Source organism: Puma concolor, chromosome C1 (genome assembly GCF_028749965.1).
Source record: "Puma concolor isolate L17-30 chromosome C1, mPumCon1.1.hap2, whole genome shotgun sequence".
Lineage (NCBI taxonomy): Eukaryota > Metazoa > Chordata > Mammalia > Carnivora > Felidae > Puma > Puma concolor.
In genome coordinates, this window is record NC_141674.1 from 63741 (window position 1) to 91355 (window position 27615).

General features: G+C 61.5%; 2 protein-coding genes and 1 long non-coding RNA gene across 13 annotated transcripts in view; 1 reads left to right on the top strand and 2 right to left on the bottom strand.

The window, feature by feature from the left end:
* On the bottom strand, positions 1 to 3492 carry LOC147577688 (uncharacterized). Of its 2 annotated transcripts, XR_015254358.1 has the most exons (4): positions 3247 to 3346; positions 1881 to 1999; positions 1605 to 1778; positions 1 to 1031 (listed from the first exon to the last, which is right to left on the bottom strand). It is a non-coding gene; the product is annotated as an uncharacterized LOC147577688 (long non-coding RNA). The 2 variants fall into 2 exon arrangements; XR_015254357.1 differs by lacking the exons at positions 1 to 1031; positions 3247 to 3346 and adding an exon at positions 3358 to 3492.
* SAMD11 (sterile alpha motif domain containing 11) lies at positions 3054 to 27295 on the top strand. Of its 9 annotated transcripts, XR_015254356.1 has the most exons (15): positions 3054 to 3655; positions 4823 to 4914; positions 9074 to 9255; positions 10615 to 10665; positions 14660 to 14784; positions 17998 to 18087; positions 18261 to 18395; positions 20359 to 20521; positions 21601 to 21716; positions 21946 to 22024; positions 22108 to 22622; positions 22869 to 22993; positions 23355 to 23465; positions 23582 to 24196; positions 24318 to 24395. XR_015254356.1 is itself a non-coding variant. In XM_086715303.1 (14 exons), the coding sequence occupies exons 1-14, from the start codon at positions 3139 to 3141 to the stop codon at positions 24552 to 24554; spliced, it is 2538 nt and encodes an 845-aa protein (XP_086571429.1). In that variant the 5' UTR covers positions 3054 to 3138; the 3' UTR covers positions 24555 to 27295. The 9 variants fall into 9 exon arrangements, 8 of the variants coding, with proteins under 8 accessions (XP_086571429.1, XP_086571428.1, XP_086571431.1 ...); XM_086715303.1 differs by lacking the exon at positions 23582 to 24196 and having other exon boundaries at positions 24318 to 27295; XM_086715302.1 differs by having other exon boundaries at positions 23582 to 24395.
* Positions 23903 to 27615, bottom strand: part of NOC2L (NOC2 like nucleolar associated transcriptional repressor) — a 13577-nt gene continuing 9864 nt past the window's right edge. For both annotated transcript variants that reach the window (XM_086715311.1, XM_025912210.2), the window contains exons 15-19: positions 26785 to 26928; positions 26547 to 26660; positions 25430 to 25565; positions 24951 to 25049; positions 23903 to 24637 (exon numbers count right to left, since the gene is read on the bottom strand). In XM_086715311.1, the coding sequence (XP_086571437.1) occupies positions 24531 to 24637; positions 24951 to 25049; positions 25430 to 25565; positions 26547 to 26660; positions 26785 to 26928 (600 nt within the window). In that variant the 3' untranslated portion in view covers positions 23903 to 24530. The remainder of the gene's footprint in view (positions 24638 to 24950; positions 25050 to 25429; positions 25566 to 26546; positions 26661 to 26784; positions 26929 to 27615) is intronic.

Consider the following 27615-nt stretch of genomic DNA (forward strand, 5'->3'; position numbering starts at 1 on the left):
TGGCTCAAAAGGGGGCTTTAAGGGGAGCAGTCTGGGGAGGAGGGTAGGTAGGCACTCCAGGATGGGAGGGAGGCTTCTGGCAGGAACGCCAGTTGTGGACAGGGTCAGATAGCGCCAGAGGAGGCGGTCATGGCTGGCCGAGCCCCGGGTTGGGGGCAGCAGGGTCTACGGGCTGCCCCGCGTTCCCCGGAGACGTCTCGGGTCACAGTCTGCGCTGCTCAGGCCGAGCCGCCCCGCGGGTTATTTATGACCCCCCTCCCCCTCCCCCTCCCTGGCGGCTGCGGCGGCGGCGGCGGCGGTGGCGGCGGCGGCGGCGGCCGCGGCTCCGGCCTCGGCCCAGCGGCGGAGGGCCCCCAGAGGGGGTACCGCGAGGAGCGAGGGCGCCGCGGAGGCCCGGAGGAAGGGGAGGGGGCGGGGCCTCTGCGGGTCGGAGGAGGGGCTTTGGCCTCCTAGCCCACCAGTGTTCCCCCGGGGTGCCGCCAGGCCAGAACGCGAGGCGAGGGGTGGTTCTAGAGCCAAAATTCTGTCCGTCTGACCTCTGGCTCAGTCAGAAGTGCAGAGGAGCACACGGGGCCCCAGATGCCAAACCAGGACAGAGGTGGATAGGAGGGAAGAAGTGAGCAGATCCCTGTGGAAGGAGTGTAATGTCCAGGACTAAGGACGTCTGATCCCTGTGGGAAAGTGGCTCTGACCCTGTGGGCAGAGAGGTCTATTTCCCATGAAGAGGGGGAGACAGGTAGGGGTGGGGGTAGGGGTGAACTGATTAGCCAAAGCCCTGGACAGCCCCTGGAAGGGGGTCTCCTGGGAGTCAGGGAGTGGCCCTTGGAGGAGAAGGGGTTCTGCAGGGAACTTTGACCCCAGTCATGGTCTTTTCAGGAAGGCACCTTGGTCCTCCAAAGAGAGGTGGGGCAAGACAGTAGCATGGAGGTTAGGTTGGGTGAGCTAGGTTAGCCCCCATACCTTGCCAGCTGGATCCTGCTCCTGAAAGCCAAGGTCGGGGCCTTCTATGCCCCTCCTTCCCCACTGTGGGCCTGTTCAGGATGAAAGAGGCCAGGGGTGAGCGAGGGGTGGTCCTGCAGAAAGGAAGGGAGGCTCCCTCCGCAGGCTACATGGTACCTTCTCAGATCTAGAGACATACTTCACTAGGCTTCCCTCCCCAAACCTTAGTTTAAAGGTCAGGGGTTAGGAGGCCTAAGGATCCGTGAACAGGTGCAGACAAACATGAGAAGAAGTGAGTGGAGGAAACCATCTTTTGAAAGCAGTGTCAGGGCTGTGGCCAGACGAGACAGTTGGCCCCCCTCTGAGTCCTGACAGCCTCTCCACACTGTGCCATGACCACAGATTAACATGATGGCTGCTCCGTGGGCCATGGCTCTTGGGCAGCAACAGCCTCCTGCATCGATTAGAGACGGAGGCACCACACCTGAGAGCAAGACAAGGGCCACCAAAGGTGAATGTGCATCTAGGGTCCGACATTTTGTGGACACCCTACCAAACGCATCTCACAGGGCTGGCGGGGGGAGGGGGGTGCTGTGTACGTGCTGGGTTTGGATCTGAGGCTACTTTCTAGCTTGTCCAAAATAACACACCAGGGAAAGACAAACCTGTCTCAGCAGCTGCGAGTGGGTTTCTGTTTCTTCTCCTAATGCTCCTGCTGCAAGCTGACATGCTGCTGTGCAGGGAGACGGGTGGGAAAAGCTACCCTCACTCCAGACCTGCTACCTCAGGACACCAAAGTGGACATGGATGTAGCGGGTTCCTCTTCCCCAGACCGGCTCCTAACAGGGAACAGAAATGTTCTCAAGTGCACAATCCCACATTCATTGGCCCCTCCTCTTCCCCACATCCCCCAACCCTCACTCAGACAGGGCCCAGCCCACCTTCCTGCCCCACAACGTGGCTCAGATATTGTCTGTCCTGGTGTCAGATGGCCTGGATTTAAAGCAGCTGTGTGACATCAAGAGAGTTACTTGACCTCTCTGTGTCTCACCTTCCTCATCTATAAATGAAACAATGAGGAAAACTCACTGAGATGATCAAGTGAACTAAGGCATGTAAAGCGCATAGTAAGGTGGCAATGGCTGACAGAATTGTTGTTACTCACAGAGCATGAAGCCTCCCCAACACATCTGCTGAGGCCACACACCACAAACCCACAGCCTCACGCCCTGCAGATGCAGAGGAGACCACCCACGCCCGACAGTAATGCCCACCACCCACCGCCGCTGTGCCAACACTCCTACCCAGAGCCGCCACGCGAGCAGGCAGTCCCAGACCACCGATCCCCCATCGGCTAGGAGCCCACTCCGGGTCCTGGGCCCGCCCCCTCCCCACGTGCAGTCCCGGACTCCAGCTGCGCCCAGTGACTCCCTCAACAATGGCGCGGTAGGTGCGCGCGGCTTCTCGCCGGCATACGCCCCTTCGCACACCCGGGACTCCCTTTCTCCTATCCTTGTCCACTCGGGAATGAGGCAAGGGTGCGTGCAGCCCCGTCCCGCCACCCCCCGCCGCCAGCCGCGTGAGCCAGTCGGCCGTCACGCACCCCCTGCCGGAGCCCGCGCCCGCCCGCCCGCCGCGCCGGGGCCGTTTAAATGGGCCAAGTTGTGGCGGCGGCGGCGGCGGCGGCGGAGGCGGCGGCGGGAGTCTCCCAAGTCCCCGCCGGGCGGGCGCGCGCCAGTGTGCGCGGGTGCGCGGCCGGGGCGGCGAGGCGGCGAGGCGGGACCTGGGCCTGGGACCCCCGGGCGGGGCGGGGCGAAGGGCCGCAGACTTCCAGACTCCACTGCCAGGCTGGGCCCGGCGGGCAGTCCGGCGAGCGGGGCGCGGGGCCGCCTCACGGGGCGCGGGCGCGGGTGGCCCGGCGCCCTGTGGAGCCCTGGCGCTCCGGAGCGCGATAGGAGATCGATAGCAGCTCCCGCGGCACCATGACTCGGGCAGCCGAGGCCCCGCCAGCCGGCCGGGAAGCGGTCCGAGGTGGCCCGGCGGGCGGCGCGGCGGCAGGTGCTGGGGTGCAGTAGCGGATAGGGCGGGCGCGCGGCCAGGCGACTCCTGGGCCCCCGGCCCTCGAGCTCCAACTCCAGCCCGGGCCCAAGCAAGTTGCGCCGGCGGCGGAGAGCCGGGCTGCAGGGCCACCGGCCCGCCATGCCGGCGGTCAAGAAGGAGCTCCCAGGCCGCGAGGACCTGGCCCTGGCTCTGGCCGCCTTCCGTCCGACCCTGGCCGCACTACCACTGCCGCCGCTCCCAGGCTACCTGACACCACTGCCAGCTTCGGCCGCCCTGCCCCCGGCCGCCTCGCTACCCGCCGCGACCGCCGGCTACGAGGCGCTGTTGGCTCCGTCACTCCGCTCGCCGCGCGCCTACCTGAGCCTACACGAGGCCGCCCCGTACCTCCACCTGCCCCGGGACCCCCTGGCCCTCGAGCGCTTCTCTGCCACTGCGGCCGCAGCACCGGACTTCCAGCCGCTGCTCGACAACGGCGAGCCGTGCATCGAGGTGGAGTGCGGCGCCAACCGCGCGCTACTTTACGTGCGCAAACTCTGCCAGGGCAGCAAAGGTCCGTCCATCCGCCACCGCGGGGAGTGGCTCACACCCAACGAGTTCCAGTTCGTCAGCGGCCGGGAGACGGCCAAGGACTGGAAGCGCAGCATCCGCCACAAAGGTGCGGCCGCCACCGTCCCTCCTCTACGCTCCCCGAGGACCCCTGGGTCGGGACCCCCTCATTCTGCCACCTGGGAGACTCCGTCTCCGCCCAGAGAGGGCGCTGCGGCTCCGGGGCTGCAGCAGAGACACTCCCCCGCCAGCCCTCCCAACCCCCCCCGCCCCCCCCCCCACCTCCGCAGCACGGTCGCCTTGGTGGACCGAGGCAGAGCTCCCTCGGCCTCCACCGTCACCCCAGCTTGGGCCGCGGTGCTCTGGGCTCCCAACTGCACGCAAGCCGGCCCCTCCTCCCACTCGGAAGGTCTTTGCGGGATTCCTGGCTCAGGCATTGTGGCTCAGGGGAAGTTTACGGGAACTCGGGAAATTGCGGGAGACCGGCTGGGCGGGACACACTTCCCTCCCTGGTCGGTGAGCCCCCAGGATCCGGCGGGAGTCGAGGGACACACATGCGGCCGGGCTGCGGGTGGGACTCGGTGGAGGGAAGGGGAAGGTGTGTGGGTGGCGCAGGCAGGTGGGGGGCGCGGGGGCGCGCGTCGGGGCGGGGGCGCGCGCGGAGCTGGAAAGGCAGCGGGGCTGGTAGCAGCCTGCTTGGAGAATTTAGGAGTCTGGCTCCGAGGGCGCGAGGTGCGGGCGCCTGAGCAGGCAAGCAGGGGAGGCGCGGCGAGCGCCAGGCGCGGGGGTCGGGGGTCGTTAGAAAGTTAGGGACCCTGTCGGGCTGGGCTTTGGGGTTCGCGGCTCAGCTGTGGCTGCCCTCTTCCCGCTGCGGGGTCACGCGCAGTCCCGGGTCCTGGCGGCGCCGTTCACCTGCGCGCTGGATCGACCTTCCTGGGCCCGGTTCCCAGTCCCCGCAGACAGGCTTGGAGAGGGTTAGAGCGCGGGAGGGGGGACGCAGGGGGCGGGGAGGAGGCGGCTTTTGGTCAGGGGAGGGCGCTCGCCGGGAACTAGAGTTTCTGAGCTCTGCAGATCCCCGTGGCTTCCGCGAGAGTGGGGTGGGCGGCAGGGCCTGGGGGTGGGTTCGGAAGTTGGACTGAGGTGGTTGTTGACACACGTGCCGGGAGGGGGAGCGGGCCTTGCAGTTTACTGCGCCCCGAAAGCGTTCCTGCGTGCGTCGACTCTACCTGTGCCCAGCCCTGCTCTCTCACCGGTTCTGCCTCGGCCCTCCTCACAGGAAAAAGTCTGAAGACGCTTATGTCCAAGGGGATTCTGCAGGTGCACCCTCCGATCTGCGACTGTCCAGGCTGTCGAATATCCTCCCCAGTGGTGAGATGTGGGAGAAAAGTTGGGGCTTTGGGATCTTGTTTCTCCCCTGCAGAGCTTGTGCCTGTTTTCTAGGATCCAGAGTCCGTGCCAGAGTGCAGGAGGGAGCCCCTGAAGAGCAAACAGGGGAGACTTTGCTTTGGGTGGGAATCCTGGGGGAGCCCTCTCCCCTTTGGATGCAGGGCCTGATCACGCCTATCTTGGAGCCACTCCTTGGGGAGCCTTGGAGCTGCTTCTCCTGAGGTCCTGGGGACAGGGTGTGAAGGTGTCCTCCCTGGACATGTCATCCAGCTGTGGCCTGGGGATCCTGCCCTGTCACATGTTTGGGCGGGGGGGGGGGGGGTCCCACTGTGTCAGCTGGCCCAGGTTGGGAGAGAGGCTGGTCCCAGGGTAAAACTTGTTCTGGGATGTAACAGTGTTGGCTGGCCTGGATGTGCATTCTGGGGTGGTCACAGCTTAGCTGTGACTAACATGTGTCTCTGGGATGCCAAGAGCTAGACCCCTGCTGGGCAAGGCTCTGGATGACCAGGAGAGTCTGAAGATACAACCCAATTAGGGGCAGAATCTGAGCAGTGTGGGCCTTTAGTGTCAAGAACTGGGGTTGGAGGCTGATGTGGGGTCCCCAACCCAGCGCAGACATATACGACCCCCTCATTGGCCTAGCGGAGCAGCAGAGATCGGGGTGCTGTGCCTGCCCCTGAAGCACTGTCTTCCATGTCACATGTCCTCCAGGCAGCGGTAGTTGGAGGGTTGATCTGAAGAGGAAATTGTCTCTTGAGAGGAACCAGTTTTGAGCTTCTGGGGGAGAGCCACTTAGGGCCCTGGCTCTTGGTGGCAGTTAGGGTTATGCCGCTGTTCCTGGCACCATCGGCAGCACCCTCTCACAGGAGGTGGTGAGAGAGGACCCGAGACACCCACCTTCGGCTTCTTTGCTTTGGACTAGAGGTAGGAAGGAGAAAGGGACGTCTTGGTTTCCTTGTGGACCCCGGAGGTAGCTAAGCTGGGCGAGCTGGGAAGCCACAGACACCCCTGTGAAGACAGACACCAGATCAGACGCACAGATTGGACAGGGGAAGGGGGATACAGCCATGCCTCCCCTGTGTACCTATCCCAATCACGTGCCTGACACGGGCTTATCGCCAGAGTCTGTTGCACAGGCAGCCGGCCTCCTGCCCACCACCACGGTTCCTGCCTGGGGCAAGAGACTGAGTTCCTTCCCCACATATGCACCTTTCCAAGGAGCTGGTACTGGAGAAGAGTCCTCTGGGCACCTTCCAGGCTGGCCTGGAGTTTCTCCTTGGGTGGGAGGGGACCCGCCTCTCCCAACCCACTCTTCCAGAGATCTCTCCCAAGAGGGTGGGGTACAGGTGGCCTGAGCCCAGTATCAGTTTCCCCAGGACACTGCTTGGATTGGGGGCAGGGTGGGTGGGTAGGTGAGACAGGGATGAGGCCCAGCCTAGAACTGCCTACTTGTCTGGGGCTCTCAGGTCACTGCCCTACAGGAGGGATGCCTCAGACCCGGGCCTGCCTCTCCTGAACCTGGTCCCTCCCAAGCCTATCGCTGTACCTCACCCTTAGGAAGGAGCTCCACAGACTTCCTTGTCTTTCTAGCATCCACCTTAGCCACATAGAGACTGTCTTGCTCTACACCCCCCCACAGCCAGGCCCAAAGGTACGTACGCACTTCAGAGTCACAGATACTCCAGGGGCAGAATGTGGGTGTGCATGTGGCTCAGGGATCGTGCAGCCATGCAAGCTGGCTTTCGTGTACCCACGCTTGCACTCTGAGGGGCCAGTGCTTGGCGAGGGGCAGAGGCTGGGCACCCAGCTTTCAAATCTGTGCTGCCGAGCACGGGTTGAGGTCTTGGGTGTGCCTGGGAGGCACGTATGTTCTCTGTCCTTGGCTGGGGCCCTGGTCCCTCTTCCTCAGTTCCCCTTCACAGGAGCCACTCCAGGCCAGCACAGCTGGTCAGGCTCCGTCCCAGGTGGCAGTCTTACTGCTGTCATTTCCCTCTCCTCTCCCTTGTCTTACAGATGAGAAGCAGAGGGAAATGCATTTCCTTTTCTTCTCGAGAGAATAGTTTAACTAAAGCAGAAAGGAGAGGAGGTCCAGGTGCTTGGGCTACAATAGGCTAGAGAAGGGCAGGGCCGAGGGGACTTCCCAGCAGTGCACACTTCAGACAGGCCAGGGGCTGTTGCAAACACTTCCCCCTGGAGCCCACTAGCTGGCACAGAGAGGCACGGGGACCAGACAGGCGGTCACACCTACAGCCTCACCCACTCTCTGCTATTTCCAATAGAGCACAGGGCCAAGGCCAGGGTCTCAGAAGGGGCCACAAAGCAGGCCCTTTCATCTTTCAGGCCTACCCTCAGACTCCATGCCCCACCCACCCCAATGCTGTCCCGTATATCTCATTGAGTGTGTTGCAGAGAGGAACATGAGGGTGTCCCAAACGGATTCATAAGGGCTGGCTTATGGAGACTGGCTCCTGGAGTCTGGGGATGGGGCTAATTGTGGTCCCCAGACCCAGTTGAGGAGGGGGAGAAGACCAGGGCTCCCTGGCTCTCGGCACCACTGCCCAAATCTGGAGCTTGAGTGGGCTGGGTCTGAAGAGACGGACCCTTACTCTGGAGGACAGGACTACTGTGGTGGCTGCACAGCTGTCCATTAGGTCCAGGATGACACTGGTGAGACAAGACCCTCCTTCACACCTTCCTCCTCGGGCCCCCGGGTATGGTGACATTGTCCTGGCAACGGGGAAGAGGGTGTCTGAGGAGGCCTCAGTAACTATAAAGGATGAGAGAGAATTAGATAATCCCAAGATCCCTGCCACCTCCCGGAAACAGCAACCTGTTATTAAATAAGAAAAAGCTGGGGCGCCTGGGTGGCACAGTCGGTTAAGCGTCCGACTTCAGCCAGGTCACGATCTCGCGGTCCGTGAGTTCGAGCCCCGCGTCAGGCTCTGGGCTATGGCTCAGAGCCTGGAGCCTGTTTCCGATTCTGTGTCTCTCTCTCTCTCTCTGCCCCTCCCCCGTTCATGCTCTGTCTCTCTCTGTCCCAAAAATAAATAAACGTTGAAAAAAAAAAGTTAAATAAGAAAAAGCTTCCTGCCCACCAGAAAATAATCGATAACTTTTTTCTTCCACTGGGGCGGCAGGACCTAAAGACACTGGAGGGAGCGGTGGTATATAGGGACCTTGCCTGTCCCACTGGTGTGTGAGCATGCTCTGAGCGTGGACAAGCTCAGTGCGGACTGGCCTCCACGTCTGTGCAAATGCCTCCTGCTCTGATCTCCCAGCATACGGCACACACATGCATCCACATACTCACAACATGGGTGCAGGGTGGGGAGAAGTAGGTATTGTGAGAGATACTGAATCTCTGTTTCTGACCCAGAGGCTGGGCCCCCAGAGGCTGGGTCAAAGGGTCTGGGCTGGTAAGGCCTCCCCACCAGGTGACCTGCGAACCCCAGGACTGCAGTTTGCAAGGGATCAGCAGGCTCAGGCCCCAGACTCAGGCTTCACACTGCCCTTGAACTGGACCTGGCATGGCACTAGCAGAACAGAAAAAGGACCTGGCATCGGTTGGGGGTTCACACAGGAGCCGTGTGGGATTGTCCGGCAAACACATGCAGACAGTGGTAACGGCACATTGAACAAGTGGCAGAACACAGACCTCTGTTGTGGGGGCTCTCACGGCCTCTTGGGGCTCCCTGGCGCCAGGAAAGCTGGGGCTGGCCTCCTGGTGGACATCCCCGCACTCAGGCTGATCGCCTGTGGAGGGAGCGAGGCTGGACTATGGAGTCTGGACAAGGCATGTGTCATGAGCAGCCTGGCCAGGGCCTACAGCCCTTTGCCTCACCCCCCTGCAGGGTGGCATGGAGCAAGGAAGGTGGTCTGTGGAGGGGTCGCTGACCCAGGCCTCAGCTCTCTGCTCCTGTCTTCGCCTGTAGCCACCGGGGCTCATGTGGACCCTGGGGCCTGCACTGCAGGCTAGAAGCACCTTAGCAGGGCCTTTGATGGTCCCTATTTGATCTTAGTGGTTGCTGTGAGGGCTTCTGTCACCCGGGCCCTGCCCGAAGGTTGGGCCTGGGGTGCAAGCTGCCCAGGAGGCTGAGGGTCCTGATTTAGCCTAACCTTCCTCTGCTCCCTCCCTTCCCAGAACCGGGGGCGGCTGGCAGACAAGAGGACGGTTGCCCTCCCCACTGCGCGGGTCCTAAAGAAGGAGCTGACCACCAGCTTCTCGGCCAGTGATGGTGACAGCGATGGGAACGGCCCCGCCTATGGGCAGCGGCCAGGCTTGAAGCAGGAGGACACCCCACATGTCCGTATCATGAAGAGAAGGTACTTTTACCGATGACCAGGTGGGGAGGGCACATGGGCTCTGGCTGTGGTGGTGAGGGAGGGACATCAAGACTGGGGCCTCCGGGCAGCTGAGAGCCAGGCCAGGGTGAGGGCCCTTGGACCTCAGGACAGGGCCCAAGTTTGGATTTTCTTGTCTTGGTATCTGCCGAAGCTGAAATAGCCTGAACCCCTCCATGCCACGGGACCATAGTGAGAACCCACCCGGAGGGAGGGGCCAACATGGGTCTGTGGGGGGGGAGGAAGGAGGCTGGGCCAGCGGCTCTAGGAGGAGGGCAGTCAGGGAGACCCAGGAAGGGATGGCCTGGCGCCACCACAGCCAGGCAGAGAGGAGGAGGCTGAGCAGCCCCTAAAACGCTCAAGCTCATTCTCCTTGGCAAGCAGCGGCTCCCCTGGCTTCTCACCGTCCCTTCCAGCCTTGAGGGTCACTATTCCTGACTTCCCACCCTCTCCCCTCCTGTCAGAGGCACCTCCCTCTGTCCACTCACCTCTTCATCCCTCCATCTGTCTGTCTGTCCATCCAGCACATGTCACACATCCCCAGAGTCTCGAGGCCTTTTCTCTTCTCGCGTAGTCTTTTGACATGTTCCAATTTCTCCTACCCCCCAATAACCCTCCCAAACCCCCAACACCCCCACTTCCCAGCCCCCATACCCCCGTTGGCTAAGTTGACACGCCCACACAGGCTTCCGGCCACCCTCCTTCAGCCCGAGGGTCTTTCTGGGAGCACTGCTGTGGGTGAGGACACAGGCACAGGGCAGAGCCGTTTCCTTACTTGACTGTCGTACTGTTGTTCGGGCATCCCTCCTACCTACGGGGCGCGGTGCTCCCTTTCAAGAGGCAGACTGGTAGCACCTGGGACCCAGGGAGCTGCACCCACCTGGGCTGACACTGAACCGTTGGTGCTAGCGGCAGTCTGGGGGCTTGCTCCGTGCCCTGGTTCCAGCCTGGCCGAAGCAGCTCTAACAACAAGCAGTTTGGGTTCAGTCATGTGGCTGCTGGGCAGAAGAAGCCTTAGGCTGCCCTGCCCCCTCTGCACAACGTGGCGGCTCTTCTGGGTTCACTGCACCAAGAGGCAGAGGTATGGCAGCCTCGATTCCGTCCTTCCCAGTTTCTTTGTTCCGTGAGACCAGGAACTGGCTCCCACCCCATGCTTCTATCCTGATGTCAGCCACCGGCTGGTTGAGCTGGTACCAGACGGCACAGGAGACAAAGCTGAGCCAGCCCAGTTCCCTTGGGGCCAGCGCTCTGGGGCAGATGAGGGCTATGCCATACCCATGCCCTGCTGTTCACGTGCTAGGTCCCAGAGGCCACTTTGACCCTCTGCTTCTCTCCTTGCAGAGTCCACACCCACTGGGACGTGAACATCTCCTTCCGAGAGACGTCCTGCAGGTAGGGTTCGGGTCTGGGCCAGGCTTTTCCCCATACCCTGTGCATGGGCAGGATGGAGACCTGTTGCCCCATGTCCCCTGGGTCTGCTGCTAAATCTCTCTAGCTCCCTCCCTTCCTCCCCTCCTTACTCTGTGGTCTGTCTGTCGACTTGTGCCCGGGCCTTGCCGGCAGCACAGGCATGGGTTCTGAGCAGCCCAATCCTGGAGCCAGAGTGCACTTCCCTTCCCACATGGGACTGGCCATTTGAGTCGATCTGCCCAAAGATGAGGCCGTGACCTCTCCCTCTCACCCTCCCAAAGACCCACCAGGAGGTGAGAATGGTGGTTGTACGTGGGATCTTACAGGATGCATAGGCGTTTACTAGGGAAAGAGGAAGTCTGCAGAGGTATGGAAGAACAAGGCAAGGGGATGTGTGGGATGGGGGTGGGGGTTTGGGGGGAACTGGCAGGTCTGACTCAATTGAATGCTAAAGAACTTTGGATGCTGAGGCTGTAGGACAGGGTCCTCCAGGCAGTGAGGAGCCACCTGAAGTTCTTGAGCAGAGGACTGACAGAGTGTTTTGATGGGGTCCTTCTTGGAGGCCCTGCCCAGGAGGTTGGAGGTTTGCTCCAGTACACGGCACTTCAGGCTGTAGAAGCATGGGGGAGGGCAGGGGGGCTGCAAACCCAAGACTTAGTAAGGAGAGAAAATGAGGGGACCTGATGAGGAGGTTGGGGGACATTGAGAAGGCCCAAGTTCCAGGTTCCAGAGGGGCAGAGGATGGTCAGTCTGTGGATGCAGCCCAGGCTGTGGTTTCTGGTCAGCGGGGTCAAGTCTTACCCTGGGGCTTCCAGGGAGGACACAGGAAGGGGCCAGCCCAGCAGGTTAGGGGCTTGCGCTCCCCACCCCCAGCCTGGCCCTGTGCCATATGTGTTCTTAGTTACATCTCTGAAAATGTTTGGGTCCTGGAGCCGGATTACAACGAAAACACCTTCAAACTTATTTCCACCTCATTCTGAAGTTGCCCACTCAACTGTTCATTTTTATGAACCATCATGAACATTGATGACATTTTATGAGCCTTTTACTTGGGAAGCCACAGGATACATTTGTCAGCGAAGCTTATAGGGAACCCAAGGGAGGCTCCTGCACTCCTAGAATGACTCCTCCTGCCGGCAGCCCCCTCCTCATCCACCCCAGCCTTGTAAAGTGAGAGAAGGTCCCAGGTGTCCAGACGCAGGGGGCCCCTGGTAAGGGGCCAAGTCCAAGTGCATGTGGGGTCCTTCACTCTTACACAAGCTCCCAGAGGTGTCTGGGATGACTTTCTGGATTTTACCAGAGGGGAGATTGCAGTTTGGGGGCAGGGGCAGAGCATGGTCAAGAGGACTTACAGCCCATCCGCCCTCTACCTGCTGGTACGGCCCCTCGGCCTCTGGCCAGGCACACAGCCCAGCTGCCTCACACTGCCCCCTCCCCGGCTGTCTTTGTCTCTTCCTGGCTCCTTTTGGCCCCGTCTGTCTGTCCTTGTCTCCTGTCTGTTCTCTAGGCTCTGTCCGTCGGTCTCTCTGCTATTCTCATCCTTTCGATCTCTGCATCCGTCCACTCGATAGTGCCTGTCTGCTCGAACGTCCTCATCTCTCACTCTCCGTTTGTCTGTCTCTCTCCATCCATTGGCCTGCCTGCTTGAAACTCCCACCTCAGGGGCCATGCACCCCAGGCAGCAGGCAGAAGATATGGTCCCTGCCCTCCTGAGGCCCCTGAGTTGGCTAGGATATGGGCAAGGCCTGGACAGTATGACAGTCGCTGAGGGAGCCTGGAGGAGCCCAGGGTGCCCCTCAGAGAGAGTTGGGGTCCAAGGGGCAAGACCCTTCTCCCTCATCCTCGCAGCATACCCTCCTCCATGTAGCCCCTTCTGTCACTCAAGCTCTCCCCCTCACCTTCTGACACACAGCCCCACTCCATGGTGCCACAGAGAGCCTCCCAAGTCCCTCATGGGCTTTGTCCCTTGTGCACAGCAGGACGCAGCAGAGGGTGTTTCCATGGCCACAGGAACCTCGTACTTGGGATGCCAAACGCAAGGCTTACGCATTTTCAGCCTGCTGTTTCTTTGTAGTTCTTTATATAAAACCTGGCATATTTTGTTCAGTGAGTGGCCAGATGACCAGAACATGTTTTCCAGGCTGTCTTGGGCCCTGTGGGATAAACCCCCAAGGCAGAGAGCAGGGGTGGGGTGGGCGGCAGTGTTCTGATTCCTGCTAGGCTTCACTTCCACCGTGCCACAGCACCTGTGCCCGAATAACTGACCTGTCAGTAAAAGAACTGATGGCCATAGTGGGGGGGGGGGGGGGCGGGGGGACAGTCCAAGGTCCCTGTGTGGGCGCTGGACTAAGGGTTCATGGGGAACAAACTGATGGGCTCCTTCCTCACCTATCCGGTCTGCGGGTAGTTGGTTCACTTCCTATAGGAGCCCTGGGGACACCAGAATTGGATCCCCTCAGGGGAGAACTCGGAGGCGTCTCTAGACACCCCCTCACCCCCTCCCTAGTGCTGAGGACAGCAGTTCTCTCCTCAACACCTTCGCATTGATGAGGATGATAGAGGGATGAGAATTGCTGCCAATTAATCCCATAAAGTACTTACTCCCACCCCACCTGCACTCCTGTTTGCGTAGGGGGGGCCCTTCTCTCCTCCTGGGAGAGGCGGTGGGGGTGGGGAGAGAACCCACATCTGGGTCTCCCAGAAGGCTCTAGAGCCCAGCCCTGGAGTCTTTGGGGGCTGAAACTGATCTGCTTAGGGGCCAGCCTGGATTAGCCTACTCCAGCCGCCCAGGCCAGGGGGGCTGGGGGCTACTTAATGAGGTTTAGGGTCGGTTCCCAGGTCACTCCGTGGAGGCCCTCTAGCAGGGGCCCAGCTGGGAGGCTGCTCTGGTACAGGTGGGCCAGGGAACAATGGTCCTGGGGAGGGTGGGGCGCCAAGGGCCCTCCCTGCTCCTCTCCTGTTCTGTCTTGACTTCCTGTTGCTCTAGGCTGTATCTGTGAGATGGCGGGTGACCCTTCCCTGTGCCAAGAACATCAACAGCAAATGGGGCCATTTACACACACAGTCGCACTGAGATCTTCTCACTCCTTCTTTTCTCTGGGACTCTGTGGTGTAGGATTGAGCTGAATTAGCAGGAAGAGAAATGAGGAAACAAAAGAGTTAAATGCATGCTTATTCCAGGCCCGCACATGCCTGGTGGCTGAGGCTCTTAGCTGGGAGCCTTGGGGAGAGCAGAGTGTCCTGAACACACGGGAGGACCAGGCTCCCAATTCATGTTGTATGTCTGTGTGTCTGTGTGTCTGTGTGTGTCTGTAGGTGCACGCTCTTTAGGCCCTTTGGGTGAGTGTACACGTGTCCCTGTGTGTGCACACACCTCATTGGCTGCAGGACTTTGGTCTGAATCTTGGTTTCCTTATTTGAAGAAATTGAGGGTCTGTGGGTGGTTACAAGTTTTAGTTGAAAGAGCGCGTGCAACTTCCTTAGTGAAGCACAGTAGTTAAGTGCTAGATAAGTGATATGTGCATGTATGACAGTGTGTGTCCTCTCTGGGCACCTTCTCATGAGCAGACCTCCCCCCCCCCCCCCCCCCCCCCCGCCTGGTGATTGCTCTGGTCACTCTGGGGAGAGCATGGCAAAACTGAGCTGGGCTCCTGAGCTCTGTACACGCCCTCCCTGGGGACCATGGTGGGGCCTGAGTGTAAGGTCCCGTGCCAGGTAGACACTTGGCAGGTCCTAGTGGTCTTGGGTGGGGCTGGATAGGTCACACCCACTAGATGTTTCCCCTGGGACCGGCCGTGGGGATGCCCACATGTGTGCTGTCACAGGCCACAGAGAGGTGTGTAGGAGGCCTTGCACTTTTGTGTTGTCCTCGGGCTCTATGCGTGCCCACACTCGAGCTCGGTCAGGCATTTGCTGTACCCAGCACTGGGCACACGGCCTCTTGGGGTCTCACCCTCACTGTCTTGCTTCACGACAGCCAGGACAGTGACCTGCCCACCCTCATATCCAGCGTCCATCGTAGCCGCCACCTCGTTATGCCCGAGCATCAGAGCCGCTGTGAATTCCAGAGAGGTGGTGTGGAGATCGGCCTGGGAGCTGCAGGTGAGGAGCTGGGGGGCGGGGGGGAGAGAACAGGGCTGCCAGGGCCACTGCAGCTCAGCCTGGGGACAGCCTGCCCTGCCACCCTCCCAGTATCTCTGCTCAGCAGCTCTGGATGCCGCCACCCCCAGCAGCCTTGGCTGGCAGCCAGGGAGGCCAGCGGAGGCGGGAGGTGGCAAGGCCGGCTGTCCCCTGGGGCTCCATGTGATGGTAATTGTGTTAATCCCGGCCAGCTGGGCAGACAGGAGGCACAGGCAGTGGCTCCACCGTGGCTGCTTCTGGGGTGGGCTTGGAGTGGCCAAGGCCACTGCCATCCCCTTCCCATAGGAGCAGAAGCAGGAGGACAGTCACGGATGTGCAGGCCTCATAGAGGCTCAGAAATGCACATAGTGAATGGCTCACTTGAGGGCAGGGACATGCTCTACATGCATGAAAGTGCCCACCGACCGCATGGAGCACAGGCACCTGGAGGAAGGGGGTCCCTCACCTAAGAGAGGGGGCATCTCTGCAGGGGTGAGGCAGGAGAGTGCTAGCTCAGAAGCTCCTGGGGTCATCTCAGAGGGACGGCTCCTGGGGGCAGCAGGAGCTCAGAAGGAGGGAGCAGCTGGGGGACACCGCACCCCCCCCCAACAGAGGAGTAGGCCAGAGGGGACTTGGCCACAAGGCTTTGCTGCAGAGAATGGGGCATGGCTGAGCTTCAGCTAAAGGGGAGGTAAGAGGAGCTGGCAGGGGCCCCTCGCAGTCCTACGGACCCTGGGCAGGGAAGTTGCCGGCAGTGGCTACCGCTCTCAGAAAGGCTGGGGAGAAGACGGTCATCCCCCATTAGTGCCCCCAGGCGTGCCTGTGCCTGGGAAGGCCTTTACGGGGTGGGTGTGAGGGGGCTGCTTCTGGAGCCTTGTTGGAGGCGGCTGAGCAGGCAGCTGATAAAATCTAATTGCCCCATCGATCGGGCGGAGCTGCGGGAGCCACACAGTGATTGAGATATTCTAAGCCAGCAGGCCCTCCCCATGCTGCCCGTACACATGGAGACCTCCCCACGGTACACAGCACGAGTGTGCATGCGTGCCCTGCTCCCAGCTGGGGCTGCATGCCTGGGGCCTTCGCGTGGCCCCGCACCCAGCTCACACCCCGTGTCTGGGTGTCACCATGCCACACACCTGTGTCCTCACTCTCACTTTATGCTGAGACGGGCGTACAAGCGTGTCAGGGGTCACAGGTGCTCTGCATGGAGTGTCACATGTGTGCGCTGTGCCCAGGTTTTGTCAGAGTTTGCCCTCTCCTCGGGGCTGCAGTCCCCCATTGGCTTCCACTTGTGCCTGTGGGCCCTTGGGTGGAGACATTTGCCTGCCGTCACCTCCTCTTGCTTCTCCGGGAGCCGCTTGTCAATCTTATTCCCACAACCCCAGCCCTGGTCCTTCCCTGGATCCTAGACAGGAAGGGCCGCGGAGGTCTGTGAGGGGCTCAGCTGGGGTCCATGCTGGCATCTTACGACTGTGTGTGTGGGTCTATGAGTGAGTGTGGCCCTCATCAGGGACTGGTGGGCCCCCAGATCTCCAGGGTGGGATCTTACTGTAGTCACAGGGCTGAGTCTCACTGTGGGCCCTTCTGCCTCCAGCAGCACCTCCCCCAGACAGAGGGGAGCCTTCATCCCCCAAGAGAAAGGGGAAGGGGAGGTTCCACTGTGGAAAATGGGAAACAGAACTCAGGGAAGTGAGGGTGCTGGGTTCTTTGCTAAACCCAGAAGGGGTGTATGCAGGATGGGGTGTGGACCCAGCCCAAAGCCACTTCCAGGCCCAGCACAGCTGGATGTTGTGGCCCTCCTGCCCTGAGGCCCCAAGGCTGTTGGGGGCTGGCCCTCAGGCTGGTTGTGCCCCCTACCTGTCCTGCCAGGTCACTGAGGTGGGGACCCTTCAACCAAGCAGTGAGGACCTCGTCTCCCAGGGCAGGGGTTGGGCTGCCGAGCCCAGGCCAGTGGCAGCGAGGTGGCTGAGATCAATAAGTTATTAGCACCATTCTGTCAGCTGTAAAGTGGAGATTGATCGGCCTCTCACTGCTGCCGCACTTCCCCGGCCTGATAAAAATGACAGATTAAGGGAATAAGAGAAAGGAATTAGGCTCTGGGAATTAGGCTTCTGGGAAGCCTGCCTTGCTGAGGTGTCATGGCAGGCCTGGTTCACAGAGGGGGTAGCCCCCTCACCCCACCCACCCAGGCGGCCTCTCAGGTCAGAGAGGGGGCCAGAGCACAGGATCTGGCCTGGAGGCCAGCACTGGGGTGGTCCCAGGAGAGCAGGGCATCTGCTGAGCTGTTCAGCAGAGACCCCCACCCCAGGCCCTGAGCTCAGGAAGGAGGGATTAGGGCCTGGGATGGAAAGGGGCTGCCTTGGGGAGACAGATGAGTATGTTTTAGATGTAGGACCTGAGAGAGGCCTTCGGGAGAGAAGTGGGGCTGCCCCTCCCCCCACTACTATGGCCAGGCTGTGTAGAGCAGGTGAGACTGCTCAGGGGTGCCCTCAGGAGCTCAGAGCCCAGCTAGGCAGGTAGGCAGGTGTGTGGCCGGAAAGGCCAGGGTGCTGGCTCAGGCCTTCTGAGGGCAGTGAGGGGTGTGGCCTTGGTGGAGGTACCCAGGAGTTGGTATGGCAGGTGTGCCTGACCTTGGAGGCTTCAAGGTGGCCTTGGGGGCCTGCTGCCTAGGGACTTCCCTGAGCAGGTAGAGGATAGGGGAGGTAAAGTGGCTTCCGGTCTAAACCAAAGCCTTCCATTCCCCTTTAGCAGAATGACCAGGAGGGGCCATTACTTTGTACAGGAGACTAATCTGGCTGGGTAGGGGCAGCAGGGTGCCTGTGGGGGCCTGAGTTGCCACCTGAGCTGTTACCACAAACCTCCTGTCACATACACACATACCCCAAAGCCCAGGATCAGAACTGTCCCTTGACCTGTCCAAAGCCTGGCAAGATGTCCTTTGGGAGCCTGGGCTGGGAAAGGCCTTGACCTGGCCAGGATCCAAGGGCACCTGAGCAATGATGGATTTGGTTCCCCAGCATCTCTACCACCTGGGCCTCCCCATGGCACGATCCCCTACCCACGTGTGCTAGGCTCTGAGCTGAGGTTGGCAGGGACCGAGGCCTGGGCTGGGTCCCTCCCTGCCCCTGGCCTTCCCAGCCTCCATCCCCTCCAAGCCCTGAGACACAGGGCGGGGCTCACTCTACCCTCCCCCAGGTGACCTGTTGGGCAAGAGGCCAGGCCGCACCCCCCACGTCAGCGGTGAGTGCCCACTGGAGAAGAAGGCACGAAGCAAGCCACCCCAAGGTGGGAACTCAACTTCAAGGTGGAGGGACAGGTCCCAGAGGAGGGAGGGGGTAACTCAGACCCTGCCACGGCAAAATCAGCCCCACAGCAGGGTCTAAGAGGGGAGGTTCTGCTTCTCTCCCATGGTGGCATCTGAAGGAGAATCCCTTTACCTTATGCTCCTCCCAACACAGAGACTCTGTTGCTGCCAGAACTAGGGCCCAGCATGGCCCCTGAGGATCACTACCGCCGGCTTGTGTCTGCCCTGAGTGAGGCCGGCACCTTTGAGGACCCGCAGCGTCTCTACCACCTGGGCCTCCCCAGCCACGGTATGTGCCCCCTCCCCACAGCACGATCCCCCACCAAGTGTATACCCACATGTGCTAGGCTCTAACTATCCCTGGAGGCCTCTGCTCAGTGTGAAAAGAGGCCCTGGGGTCTTTGGCTGCTAAGACCAAATCTGGGTCTGGATGTGGGTCTGTAGGCCCCTCGGTCCCTACAGGCCCCTTGTAGGTGGGCAATGAGGAGTCACTCTCCTCCCCTTCTGCCCAGGCAGCCACTTGCCTGGGCAGATGTGGGGGATCCCCCACCTGCATACCCCACTGTCTCCCAGACTGTCTAGCAGAGCCATGCCTCACTTGTGACACGCAAACACTGTCATTTCACAGACACAGAAAACAGAGTCTGAGGTGAACCCCGGTGAGAGTGGGAGGTGGGGACTGAACCAGGCCCACCTGCCTCTCTCCAGTACATGCTTCTCTTTGTCCCCGGGTGTATATGCTGTAGTCCTTCCTACTCCAGCTGTCAGGGCCATGTGTGCGATTGTGCTAGCCACCTCACCTGGGGGGGGGGTCAGCCTGGGTCTCTAGGTGGGAGGGGCCAAGAGGAAGGGAGTAGTCAGGCTAGGACATCCAGAAGGCAGGATGGGCGGCAGTTGGGATGTGGCTACCAGGACCTCACTGGTGCTCAGGAGAAGCTCCAGCTGGAGGCGGGGACCCTGCCCCACCCGGTTCCCCACCCTGTGCTCTGTCCATCTGTCCTTCCTGCCTCTCATGGACACACCTCACCCACCCACCATCTGGCACCCTGACCAGCTGCACCTTGGCCTGGCAGACCCCAGCCCACGGTGCTGCCGCTAGCTTGGCTTTTCTGGCTGGAGGTGGGTGAGGGGTGCTGGGAAAGGGGGCAGGATTTCTTCTCCTTACACAAGGCACTGTCCCCCAGGGCAGTCAGGCACCGAGAGCCTGAATAATTCACCAAATGTTAATAATTTAAAAATCTTCCTTTTTAATTGCTTTCCCTGCCCTGCCTGGGGCCCGCTCGGCTGGCCTGCGCGGGGGAGGGGGCGCCGGCCACCGGGGAGCAGCACCGGGAGCCGGGCTGTCAATCATGGCCCTGCGCCGCCGCCCCCGCCGCGGAGCCGACTGTAAATAACCGAGGCCGTCGGGCGGGCGCGGGGGCGAGGGGCCCCGCTGGGATCGATGCAGGCGGCCGCGCCGGCTGGGCTCTGCGGGCTGGCACCCGGCCCGGGCAGGGCCCACCTCCGCTTTTCGGGTAATTAATTTATAAACAGGCGGCGGCGGCGGCCACGGCTGGGGCTGTGCAGGGCGGGGGGCGGGGGGGGGGGGATGGGGGGGTGGGGAGGGTGACGGTGGGAGTGGGGGAAGACTCAGAGGCCCGGCCGAGCAGGATGGAGGGACCCGGATGGGGAGCAGAGGGCTAGACTCCTCGAGTGTGCACGGAGTGTTACCGGGAAGGAAGTCACCTGGGCATCGTCTGTCCAGGGCTGGAGACCCATCCCCACGCCTCCAGGAGCAGGCCTGCCTGAGGATCCCTCACTCTTGGGTCTTTGCACAACACCATCCCTCAAGGCCCCCTGCAGCCTTGATCTCCATAACCTCTGAACTCCTGTCAATATCAACATTCAGAGGCCACAGAATCCCCTGAAAGGGAGGCCTTCCCCTCCGTCCCACTGCATCTTGGTTACTGGCATCCCCACATCGCTTTCAATGCTAACCTGCCCCTCTCTCAATACAGGTGGGTGCCTCCCAACCCCCACTCCCAGCGCCATACAAAGCTAGCGGCACTGTTAAGGGTTTGGTCTCCCCTGCCCTGTGGCCTTCTGTTCATCTTTCCGTCCCCATGACCAAACGGCAAGGTCGCTCTGAGGACACGCTCTCATCGGCACCTGGTCTTCTTGGTGTCCTTGGCCAGTGTCCTATGTTCACCAGCCCTGGGGGAGTCTGGCCTCTAGACCACCACTGACCATCCCCACCCCCCCAACCCCCCCAGATCTCCTGAGGGTCCGGCAAGAGGTGGCAGCAGCATCTGTGAGGAGCCCCAGTGGCCTGGAAGTCCACTTACCCTCATCCACGGCAGGTCAGCGCCGAAAGCAGGGCCTGGCTCAGCACCGAGAGGGCGCCATGCCAGCTGGCACCCCATCCTTCTCAGAGAGGTACTGGGTGCCCACATCAGAAAAGGCCCCATATTCTCTTTGCTGGCTTCTCAGATACACCCAGCACCTGGTTTCTGCAGGTCACATCCACAGCCTGCATCTGCCCTCAGTCGTGCACACACTCTCCTCCCCCCCACAGTCACACGCAGCCATGTTGGTACAGAAAGTGTGCCAGGCAGTGTGCTGGCCCTAGGTTCATGGTCTGACCCCCGAGTTGGTCAGAGGCCTAGAACACTCCTGGAATAGAATGGGGGGGGGGGGTGACCCCTCCTCTGGGCAGGGTGCTAAGGGTGATGGCACTTTCTGTTGAGCAACTGTGGGACTGGCTGAATCCAGGTGCTCCAGAAACAGCTGAGGGCTTTGCTCCCCCAACAGGTAGGTGTGGGGGCTAGAGGCAGATTGGGGGAGTCCGTGGAGAGGAGGGTGTGGAGGGGGCAGAAGGCAGAAGATGGGAGCAGTGCGAGGCCTGGAAACCTTGAAGTCAGCCGAGAGCTGGGGAAGGGAGCCCTCCCCCCCCCCCCCCCCCCCGCCCGCTCTCCCTCCCTCCCTCCCTCCGTCCACCTGCAGAGGCCAAGGGGTGAGTGAGCTAAGGGGCGGGAAGGGCTGTGGCGGCTCTCGGTGGTCTCCAGCCGGGCCCCAGGGTACAACCCCCAACAACGCCGAGCCCCCAGCCCCGCCGCACCGCCCCCCCCCCCCAACGGAGCGCTATTTGCAGCTGCCTCCACCGCCTCCAGGATTGCAGCTAATTGCGCCCCCGCCCCCCTAGCCGCCCAGGGTCCGTGGGGAGCGGGGAGGCGGGGGCCCGGCGCGCCCCGCGCGGTAATTACCGCTGCAGTCGCCGCCGCCCGCCGGGTCAGCGCCTCCGCGCCGCCGCCGAGATTAATTGGCGCCGCCAGCCGGGGGCGGGGGCGGCGCGCGACCCGGAGCCGTAACGAGCGGTGCATCGACCGCCCGCGGGGCCGGCAATTAGTAGAGGCGGCGGCGGCAAGGGGGGTGGGGCGCAGGGCAGTTACGGGAATAGAGGGGGCGCGCGGGGCCGGGGCCTGCGACGCGCACTCTTACCGCCCCGTCGTCCACAGGGAACTGTCGCAGCCGCCCCCCTTGCTGTCGCCCCAGAATGCCCCTCACATCGCCCTGGGCCCCCACCTTCGGCCTCCCTTTCTGGGGGTGCCCTCGGCCCTGTGCCAGACCCCAGGTGAGGAGTAGGCGGGTGCGCGACCCTGTCCTAAGGGGCTCGTGAGCGCGCACGCCGGGAGGCCGTTGGTGTGGGTGCACCCGGGTTTGCCTATGACCGACCCGGTTTCCACGAGGGCTTCCGTAGTACCAACCCTCGCCCCTGCCCAAGCCAAGGACGGACCAGGTGGGCTTGGGCGGCCCTAGACCACTCGGCCACCTGGCCTCGTGGTCTGTCCCCTTCCCACCAGGTTACGGCTTCCTGCCCCCTGCCCAGGCGGAGATGCTCGCCCGGCAGCAGGAGCTCCTGCGGAAGCAGAACCTGGCCCGGTAGGTGCCGTGGCGACCGGTGAGGAGGAGGTGGCCCTGCCGAGCCACATGACCCACACTACTGTCTGCTTTTCCTGGTCCAGACTGGAGATGTCGGCAGAGCTGCTGCGTCAGAAGGAGCTGGAGAGCGCGCACCGGCCGCAGCTGCTGGCGCCCGAAGCCACCCTGCGCCCCGCCGACGGCGCCGAGGAGTTGCAGCGGCGCGGGGCCATGCTGGTGCTGAGACACAGCTCCGCGCCGCTGCTGGCCCTGCCCCCCCAGGGACCCCCGGGCCCCGGCCCACCCACCCCTCCCCGGGAGCCTGTCCGCCGAGCCCCTCGGAAGGGGGGACCCAGCCCTGCCTCAGCCCACTCCAGTGAGTCCAAGGAGACCACGGGGGCTGGGCTCTGGGCACAAGATGGCTCTGAGGATGAGCCCCCAAAGGATTCAGAAGGAGAGGACCCTGAGATGGTGGCCGCCGGGGGCCAGGGCCCCACCCTGGGCCAAGCCCCAACTGGAGGGGCCAGCCCTGAGGGGAAGGGGCTTCTCTCAGGGTCCATGCTGCCCCCTCCACTGCCCCTGGGCTTACCCTACGCCGTCAGCCCCTACTTCCACACAGGTGGGCATCCCCTCTCCATGCTTTAGATCCCTCCATGGGGTGTAAAGAATCCTAGCTCCCCTTCTGCGCCCCCCCCCCCCACCACCACGCCCTGGGTCTTAGGGAGGGTGTCCATGGGAAGAAAAATCCTTTTTAGTGTTCAGTCCAACATCTCTGAACATTTTGGGCAAAGGTCAGCAGACAGGGGTGGGAGCCTAGGAAAGAGCTGGCCATAGTCCTAGTAATACCACCCCCCCCCCAACCCAGGCACCATGGGGGGACTCTTCATGGATGGGGAGGAGGCCACAGCCCCTGAGGACCTCAGCAAGTGGACAGTGGACGATGTCTGCAGCTTTGTGGGGGGCCTTTCTGGCTGTGGAGAATATGCACCGGTGAGGGGGGGTGGGGGGACACCTTCCTGAGATGGTTCCGAGCGCCTCTCCCCGCCCCTCCCCATCTCCCCTCCTCAACAGTGTGTGGGGAGGAGGGGGATGCTGTTGCATGCTTCCCCCTGCCCTGTGCCGCATCAGTGCCTCTGCCTCCAACACTGGCACGTACACGCTCAACACACAGACCTTCCTTCCATTTGCAAGCTTTTCTGGCACACTGTGCCAGCAGCTTCCCTTGGCCCTGCTCTCGCTGGAAAGCCTTGGGGCAACCCCAGACACTCAGTATTTGGCGGGCTGGAGGGACTCAGCAGGGCGGGCGGGCACTGGTCCCAGCACTCAGGCCCGGACCTCTGCCCGTCCCCAGGTCTTCAGAGAACAGGGGATCGACGGGGAGACCTTGCCCCTGCTGACAGAGGAGCACCTCCTGACCACCATGGGGCTGAAGCTCGGGCCTGCTCTCAAGATCCGGGCCCAGGTGAGTGCCAGCTGGGGGCAGCAGTCTCCACACAATGGTGGGTCAGCACTGAGGCTCTTTGTGGCTGCAGGCCAGCAACCCAGAAGGCCCCCCCACCCAGGCCCATCTCTCCGCAGGTGGCCAAGCGCCTGGGCCGAGTCTTCTACATGGCCAGCTTCCCTGTGGCTTTGCCACTGCAGCCACCAACACTACGGGCCCCAGAGCGGGAGCTCACCTCTGGAGAGCAGGCCCTGTCCCCAGCATTGGCCCCTTCCCCCTATGGTGGGGGGCACCCCCCTGCTGGGAGAGCCTCGCCCAAGCAAGAGAATGGAACTGTGGCTCTACTCCCAGGGCCTGCAGACCCCTCCCAGCCTCTGTGCTAACCTGGTGGGTGGACCACCCTAATCCCTAAGCCCTTCGGTGCCAGCAGCTCTGATACAAAGGACCCACTCCACAGCTTCTCTTCCTTTTGGTTTTGGATGCAAAAACAAAGATTTTTTTAAAGGAAAACATGACATCAAAGGAAAAGAGTTTCTGAAACTTTCCGGGAGTAGAGTCAGGTGCAGACAGCCTGGGGACCCAAACCTGAGCCCAGGCACAGGGACTCTGCATCCTGGGTACCTGCAGACAAACCAAAGAATGACAGAGGAGGCGGAGAAGGCACATCATGCCACACTGGCCTTGGCCATGCCTGCTGGCTCTCTCTGGAACCGGGACAGTTCTCTGCGAGATTCTCAGCATCCTGCCATCGGGTGAGAGGTCAGGGCAGAGTCCCACTCCAGACCAGCTTCCCTCACGGGGCTGATGTATCTAACCCAGCAGTGCGGTATGCACTGTGGGCAGGCTCCACGGTGCTGGTTTCCATCCCCACAGCCGCCACTCCAGGGATCTGCACAGGGCTCGGTACTTTCTGGTCTTTCATGTTGCGAAAATAAAGCCCAGTCCACCATCTACTGCCCTCCCCCGCACCGCGCAGGCCCTGGCCTCGGGTCTCAGCACCGGCCAAGAAGACACAAGCCTGGCTGCCTGGTAAGGTGGGAACACTGCACGGCAGTCCCCGCAGGCCCCGCCCCAGGCCGGCAGCCCTCAATCCTCCTCAGAGAGCTGTAGCTCCTCCAACTCATCCTCTGGTCCCTGGGCCAGCCGCCACAGCTCCCCGAGGTGCAGCCCCACCTCTGTGTCTGGGTCTCCATCTGCAGGGAGAGACCGAGGCTACATAAGTTCTGCTTTATCAGGAAGAAGCCAGCCTTGGAGATTACTCATCACTAATTAATCACAGCCCTAATTAATTTATTGGTGCCACTGTTACTGGCTGCCAGAGCCAGCGGGAACGGAGCAGCTGGCGTGGCAACCTCAAGGAGGGGTGTGAGCCCAGCTTAGAGCCATTCTCCCACCCAATGGCCCCACCCACCCACCGACGAAGTGCCGCCCATGACAGCCTTGGGTTCCTGAACAGACAGGTTCAAAGGGCCACAGCACCACCCCTCACTCCCAGGAATCACTCACCCTTTGAATTGCTGATTTCCTCTTGGCTGCTAAGGCTGCCATCCTCCTCCTCCTTTTCCTCCTCTACCCTCTGCCAAGCTCTCGGGGACCCAGGCATCCCTGGGGACCAAGAAGAGCCCATGGGAGTAAGCCCACCAGCAAATACATACTGGGGACAGCTAATGTAGGAGTGTGGGCCAGGCTCAGAACCCCGTACCCACCCACCCTTCCCTCAGGCCCCCTTCGTACAGGTGGAAAGGATTCAGAAGTGTCCAGCCAATAGTACAGGTGAGGGAATAAGGTCTTGGGACACGTGTCCCAACTCTGGGAGGCCCTCACCTCAAAGCAAGTGAAGTGGTGGGAGAAGGCACACCGCAAACGTGAGCAGCCAGGGGGAAGCAGGCACCCCCTTCTGGTTCCACGAGATGTGTCAGGAAGCCTTCCAGGGCCACCTACCCCTTCCCCACAGGGAGCTCAGGCTCAGGAGCCCAGGCCCCTACCTCTCTCCGAGAAATCCATGGCACTGTCTTCCTCGTCACTGTCCAGATCAAAGAGGTCCTTAAATTCCACTCTGTCTTCATTCTTATTGCCTCCCACTTTCCGCCGCTTTATCTCTGGGAAGTTCAGGTCTTCCAGCTGGAAAGACCCAAAACCAGAGTAGTGAGGGTGGTCTGGTGGCCATGAGAGAACCCACCTGGCCCAATCCCCAACCCACCACGTCTCGGCCCCGGGCCCCACCCTCCACCTCAAGGCTTAGCTCACAGCCACAGCTGGGTCACATCATGCGTCATGCAGCAAGAGCCCTGACCGCAGCTACTGTCCCTCCCTCCCATTCCCAAAGACAGACTTTACCCAAACCCAGCATCCTATTCCCTTTTCCATTTCCCTTCAGGCCTTGCCTCCCAACCCGTCCCCCACACAGACTCTGCTTGGCCAACTTGGTAGACATCGCCGGGTAGGACGCCTGGACAGCCACCCTGCCAGGCAGGTGAGGGGGCCCCAGCCACGCACACTGGCCACTAAGTACCATCAAAAGCATAGTTACACCCACTGGCTGAAGGCCCAGCTACAGCCCCCCCCCCCGCCCCCGCCACCTTTGTGTCTCCACGTCTTTAGCCATCACGTCATGGGATGGCAGACCCGTGATACCAGGACAGGGATACAGTCACAGGCATGCCACTCAGCACGAAACTGTCCCCTCAAGTCACACCATGCCACACCCACTGGCACAGCTCCTCCTGCCCCTCCCTGCCTGCCCTCCTGGTGTCCACAGGCTGGCCTGAGAAATAAGGTCAGTCTGGCCACTTATTCCCCCAAAATCCCCAGCCCAGTAAGGCCTGACAAGGCGTAAGGACCTCCTCCTGGAGGTCATGAGAGAAGCCCCCTGGTCACCCAGTAATGCATGATGTCTGCCCCTCCAGAGCAGCCCCAGGACGGGCTGCAGCTGGGAACAGGCCCCAACCGTCCTGGTGACATCGTCCCTGAGACTATTTCCTCCCACAAGCCCCCTTCCCCACTCTGGTCTTAAAGTCAGAGCCAGGGTGCTAGACCCTGGTCTCAGAACAAACCAGGTGGTCATGCCCACATCCCCGCTCCGAACCTCCTCTGCAGACATACCCGCTCTTTGCCACTGATCTCCAGCTGGATCTCTCGCTCTCTCAGCTTCCGCCACTGGCTATAGTACTTGGTGAGAGGTGTCCCCTCTTCTCGGGTCTGCTTCTCCCAGGTGTCCTATGGGGAGAGTTTCAGGATCATGTCCACCCTGGGGAAACCTCCAAACCCCAGCCCTACACTGACTAGTGCCCTCAGGCAGTGCTGCCCACCCCACCCACCCAGACACCAGCTCCCAACTGACCACTGCATGCTGGTCAGCCACACCGAAGGAGGCCCTCTGGCGGCGACTGCAGATATACTCAGCATTCTCCTGCACCTTCTCTAGCAGCTGGCGTAGCTGCCGACAGTAGTTGGCCACCTTGCATTCCCGGAGGAAGGATTTCAACTGCAAAAGGAAGGGGTGGGGCGGGGGGGGGGGGGGCGCGGTGCTCAGCCTAGGTCCAGGCACAGACCATGATCTGCCGGGATCACACATGACCACAGGGAGGTGATGGGGGAGCAGGAAACATGTGTCTCACAGCCCTAGGGCACACAGTTGGGGAATGGGGCAGTTACGTTGGTGTGGGGTGGGGGCCGCAGCGTGGTGCCGCATGACCCCTGTTGTCTGGGCCCTGTGGGGGCTGGAGAGCAGACGGCCCACCCTACGGGCCGGGCAGAGGAACAGGCAGCATGGATCTACCCTCCAGGTCACATCCCACCCTCAGCCTGTCTGTGTAAATAAAGCTGTATTGATACACATCCACACTCCTTCACTTAGGCATTTCTGTGGATTTTTTATACTTCAGAGAGGAGACCTGAGCAGTTGTGAGAAACCACATGACTGTAAAGCCTAAAATACCATTTAGCTCTCTCTGCCAGAACAGTTTGCTGACCGATGTTCTAGACCATGATTCTGGGACCTGGAGTCCAGAAATAAAGCCTTGCCTACACGGCCACATGTGTCTGGATGGGCCTCTGAACCAGGTGCAGTTCGGGTGCGGGCGGCCCACCCCTACTCACCAAGCCGGCCTACAGCTGGGGGAGCTGACTCTGCCCACCAGAATCAGGGACAGGACCTGGCCCTTCCCGTGAA